The sequence below is a fragment of the Manihot esculenta genome, chromosome 1, assembly GCF_001659605.2.
Source record: "Manihot esculenta cultivar AM560-2 chromosome 1, M.esculenta_v8, whole genome shotgun sequence".
Taxonomy (NCBI): Eukaryota; Viridiplantae; Streptophyta; class Magnoliopsida; order Malpighiales; family Euphorbiaceae; genus Manihot; species Manihot esculenta.
Genome location: NC_035161.2, coordinates 17,643,995 through 17,649,778, shown reverse-complemented (window position 1 = coordinate 17,649,778; position 5,784 = coordinate 17,643,995). Strand labels below are relative to the sequence as shown.

The 5,784-nt window shown below is 31.7% G+C and overlaps 1 protein-coding gene across 1 annotated transcript; it reads right to left on the bottom strand.

Moving 5' to 3' along the window:
• Positions 1–380: 380 nt before the first annotated feature.
• On the bottom strand, positions 381–2,573 carry LOC110625786 (30S ribosomal protein S6 alpha, chloroplastic). The gene is made up of 2 exons (XM_021771429.2): positions 2,117–2,573; positions 381–826 (listed from the first exon to the last, which is right to left on the bottom strand). Exons 1-2 carry the CDS (start codon positions 2,516–2,518, stop codon positions 587–589), a joined length of 642 nt encoding a protein of 213 aa, XP_021627121.1. The 5' UTR covers positions 2,519–2,573; the 3' UTR covers positions 381–586.
• Positions 2,574–5,784: the final 3,211 nt, after the last annotated feature.

Genomic DNA, 5,784 nt, shown 5'->3' with positions numbered 1-5,784 from the left:
TAAATTAAAATACAAAATTTTAAAATGTAAAAAGACACAAATATTGAGATTTTTCAGCCAATTAGCCTTTCCGATCCACTCCTAACTGCATCTAATTTCACAAAACAAACATTACATAACAAGCATACTACTCAAACCATGCCATTTTCACTACCCAAACCGTGCCATTTTCACCGAGGTGATTTAGCTGACAATATCTAAATACCACGGTTCTTCATTTCTTTCCGCATGTTATTGTTTCATTCACAGGCCAAAGTCAGTGAAATACATTTCAAGTCATCTTTTACAGGGTATGTGATCTATGCCCCTTTCTCATAATTATCATTTTAAATTCTTCCCTCCTAATTCAGGACCTTTCTTTTCTCACAGGGTAACAACAATTTATCATGTGTCATTAGATCCTATTATTTCAAGCCTCATCACACTCTCCAGTAATACAATAGCATCATTGCTGATCTGATTTTGTCAGAAAAACAAATTAAATTTTCAATGATTTTGGAAGAATAAAGATCCATAACATACAAGACTACACAGCCACTGCAAATTTTCCTCTCAGGACTGCACAAAAGATAGCATATAACCAATTCTAATACTTCCTCTTTCTTACTTTGAAAGTGGATGATCGGATAACATCATCATCTGTATTTAATGTGGCTTCAAGGATTGCAATGGATTCAGGTTTTGTGAAGTAGGTGAAAAGGAGGTAGATACCATCCAAATAAGTATTAGTCTCTCCTGCTTTGTTTTTCTTCCTGATGCTGTAGGCTAGAGGAATGACGCCTCGGTTGAATACCTCCACATACATGCCACCCCCAGCAACGAGCAACTGCATGATTACCATTATTAGCAAGAAATATAAAATAATCAGGAAGAAGTTTATCAGTTTCATTCTCCATTAGAAAATTAGAGACTAAATATCTGGGAGACAAAATGATAATGCATTTGGGTGGATAGTTTCCTTGCTTGTCTCCAAGTAAATAGATCCATAAAAATGGAATATCATTAACTTAGACTACTTGGAGTTCAGTTCTGGAATGACCTTATTCAATTATATCTTAAATGGTTATTGAAGGTTTGTAGCCTTTGACATCCCTCAAACATCACGGCTTAAACGTCCGTAAATTTCAACTGCATCTAAACAGAAGCACCACATAAAGCTTCAGACCAACTGCTACGAATATTTATGATACAAACTAATAATTACAACAAAACAAGTGGACATGCAAATCAAGACTCTGATTGGTTACCACTAAGCTTGCACAATAAGCTGAATCACCATTTAGTCAGTCTTCCTCAACTTTTTGAAATGTACTTGCAACAATTGTTGGTTCAAAACCATCCAAACTTTTAATCTTCAGTATATTCAAAAATTAATAACATAATCCAGAAAACATAAATCTAACCATTTTTAGGAGCCACAATAAGAAATACTCCACAGTTTATTAGAGGAGGTTTACCTCATCTACACATACTATGCTGAGAATATCTGAGATTAGAGCCATGCTTTCGATCGATTTTTTAATTTTAATTTTGAAATCCAATGGGCACAAGTGAAGTGCATTTCATGTTTTCCCTTGTATGTTGAATTCACCATTCTCCATCAGTTACATTTAATTCATCTAAAAACAACTAGTGTGCAGGCAACAAGCAAATATAAACATATGCCCAACCTATAAGTTTCATTCTTAGAAAGATGAAGAGCACAAGGTAAAGTAACTTATTGAGCTGGTCCATAGCAAGATTTTCAGCAGCACACAAGGCAAATTCTTCTGATTTTTCAGCCACCTAAGGCATACCGAAATTAATGCAGATCTCTTTTAATCAATAAACCTAGAGTCAAACAAGGATGTCATATCACCAAAAACACAACAAGAGGCAAGCATTTACACAGAAGCCACCCTACATATTAACATTTTGAAGACGCCAATTCTGAACCAAAGAAAAGAATATTGTTCAGAGAAGTTCTTCCAACATAACAGCACATACTTTTATCTTCGTAATTGACCTCTCTTCATGCTATAGAGATAAAAGTTTAAAACTTTCTTGCACTCTATCTATCTTAGGGAAAAGATATTGTGAAATAAAATAACATAAAAAGGAATTTCGATAATATTACCTCCTCGTACTTCTGGGTAAGAGCAAGTCGTTCATCTTCAGACATATCCGGCCTCAAAACCGCCATGGTCTCATATTGTCGGAGCCCCGGAGGGCATGGGGGCGGTTCCTTGTCCTCGACAGCAGTCATCACTGACCCACTTAACGGTGGCGGGTCTTCGTCCGACCCGAACCCGCCGCCTTCATAAAAAGAACCAGAGAAATCTAGAGTTTGTGCCTTGACGGTCAGGCATCCTGGCTTCCCTTGGAGAAGAACAGTTTTCGAGTTCGTAACGGGAAAAGACTTCAGTTTATGAGCAAAAGAGAGGAAGGGTAAAGATTGAAATTTGGAGAAGGATTTCGGGCAAAATGGCGAAGAATTTATTAGAGTAGACGTAAATGAAGGAGAAGAAGAAGTCGCCATTGATGGAAGCTCCGTTTTCAGAACAGAGTGACGATGGGCTAGTAAAGCGAAAGGGGAAAATGGATATAGATAAGGAAGGTGCGCTATGCGCACTGTGTCGCATATTAGAGAATGGCATCAGGCTCAGTTAGTCTAATCACGGCCCAACTTATTTAGAAAAAGATTAATGGGCTCCATTCAGGCCCGAAGTAGCCCAGAATAAAAAATCCTAACGAGAATAATAATTTTTTTAGGCAATTTAAATATGTAGTCTCTAATTATTATTTACATAATTAAATGTATATGTATTTTGTAAAATTAAATTCTATAATTTTTTATCAGATAAGATGTTAGTATTATCTTTACCATACTTTCTCTCTTTCTATTTCTTACGGTTTCTTTTTTTTTTCTCATTTTGAAACTTTTTAAACGGAGAATAATATTTTTTTATTGAAAAAATAACTTTATTCTCTTATCATTAGATGAGTTGTATATATATATATAGTAATATTTTTTTTATTACAAACTGCATGTTCTAGGGAAGCTTGTTTCTAAATTTTTTTGTTTATTGGATATGAATATTTTTATTGCAAGCAAGCACTCTATTTGTTTATAAATCTCAACAGTTTAAGAGATCGAAAGTTTTTCTAGTATCGATATTATTTTTTAAAAATAGTCTTAATTATTTCGAGAGAACTGACAATAATTATCTCTAATTCACAATTTTGATCCTCAAGCCTACCATTAAAAAGTTAAAACTCAATTAAAATTTCTTTTATGACTTTTAGTTGTTCGTGCATATTTTTTTTAATTTCTTAGCAACTTTTTTAGAATTTATGGGCTTGTTGAATGGAGATAGTTGTATACATATATTTTATGTGTGCTCTATGTATTTCTTCTTCTCATAACTTCAAATCGGCACTTTTTTGACATTTTGGCAACACTTTGGAGACACCTGAGATTTTTTATAGCTTCAAATCTGCACTTTTCTAATATTTTAGCAATATTTTAGAGGCACTTAAGATGATGGAGGTTGCTCCTTATTTTTATTATTAGAGTTAAGACTTTTTTAAATGAAATAAATTTTTTATTGAGTTTTTTTTCATAACCTTAGCCAATATTATTACTTTGAATTTTTTTTCTCTTGATTTTCCTATAGTGAATTTAACGCCTTCTCTCTTATAATTAATTTTTAACAAGAAGAAAATGATTTATTTTATATTTAAAGGATTAAATAATAAGAATAATAATATTAGGATATATATATATATATATATTATTTTAAAAATTAAATTAATAAATATTTAAGAGTAAAATAAGTTTATTTTTTTTTATATTAAAATAAAGATTTTTAATTTTATAGATAAGTGAAACATTTTAATTAGGCAACTGAATATTCACAGGTTTAATTTAGTGGTAAGTATATCTGAGTAAGTTTGACGGATGTAAGTTTTATTTTCCCAATTCCTATTTCCATTTTTTGTAAAATAAAAAAATTAGGCAACTGAAAATGGAAATTAAATGACAACAAGGTTAAATTTGATATTGAACTATGTTGTGGAGTCAAAAATATTAAAATTAATTTTTCTGTTCAAATTTACCACTCAATTATTGGCAAGTGGCATAAAACTAAATCTGCCATTCATATTCTTAAATTCTCAAATATTGATCATATTTAACTTTTAATAATGATTTAAAGATAAATTTAGGATTAATTTATTTATAAAAAAAACTTATATTTAGAAAATATTTTTATAAAAAATATTTTTCAATTAGATAATTTATTTTTTATTTTTTAATTTTAATTTAAAAAATAAAATATATTAATAAATTTATTTATAAATTGTTAATAAAATCTTTCACGTGTAGAAAATAATTAAATTTTATGTTATTGAATAAAAAATTTAAATATTTACAGTAATTTCCATTTATATAAAACCCTTTAAATTTTGAACGTTAAAATCAAATCTTTTCAATTTGTTATGATTATAATAAAAAAACTAAATTAAATTTATATAAGTTAACTGTAAATCGCAATATAGTCTCTAAAATTCTATTATAATAATAAAATAGTTCTTAAATACATATTTTTATCACAATAATATCATTTTTATTAATCTCATTATTCACTCTTTATTTTCACTTTTATATAATATTATAAATATTAATAAAAATTTAAAATATAAAAAATAAAATTTTATAATTTAAAATATATAATATTTTATATTATTTAGTGATATTACATAACAACCACTTAAAATAAGTCGTGAGTTATCACCACGAGATAGGTCCACGTGACAAGGATTTGATAAGTGGAAAATATAGTCCAGCTTGAGGAAAGGAAGATCCGGATACTATAACACCCGGTGAATCATCATCAAGACTCGCCCTTCTCTCGATAAGGCAAGTCTCAGCACGAAGTTATCGATAACAGGTACAATTCAGTGTATCCCATTATACTTGTAATCATGGGGTTGCCAACTTATTAGCGGGTGATATCTCTTATCAAGCAGTCAATCACATCACCGCCGGATAATTGAGAAATACTATATTAATCTCCACCTTCTTACAGTATAAAAAAGAAAGGTTTATAGAAGTAAAGGTACGTTATTCTCTAATACTACTCAAGTTCTAAGCGATTCATTGTGTTCCTTCTGTTCCTTAGTTTATCAACTTGAGCATCGGAGTGGCTGTCGTGGACACCCACCACCACTTCATATTCTCTTTCTTGCAGGTTCCAATCAAGTACAGCGCAGCTCTATTCCGGTCATGGCATCAATCTAATTTCTACAATGTCATTTGATTCCGTTTGTTGGAAAATCCTTTAAACTCTTTCTGTTCATTTGGATTCGCATCGGGCTCTTATTCCTTTTCTATCTAAAAAAGGAATTTTTTCTCTTTATCTTTTGAAATTATCGGAATTATACATGTCATCACGGGAGGACCTAACTGTACTACCCGGCTAGAGTCCGGCATCGAAATTCTACTTTCCGATGGAGTTCAGGATGCCGAAAGTCTCTAGAAGGGTTAGATTTATGTTTTTCTAAACGGTTTTGGTATGTTGCATAGTTTTAAAGCATAAGGAACTGAGTTTTTGAGTGAAATGAACCAAGGCAGAAAAGTCAGGTTCGGCCACCGAAGTTGAGGTTCGGCCGCCGAACATGCATGGCTTTCGGTTTCACGTGTGGCCGCCGAAGGTGGTCTGGCCAGCCACCTATAAAAGGCCCTCAGTCGGTTGAAAGGATAAGGCTCGCCGATTCCTTTCACTTTCTGAGGTGAGACTCTGT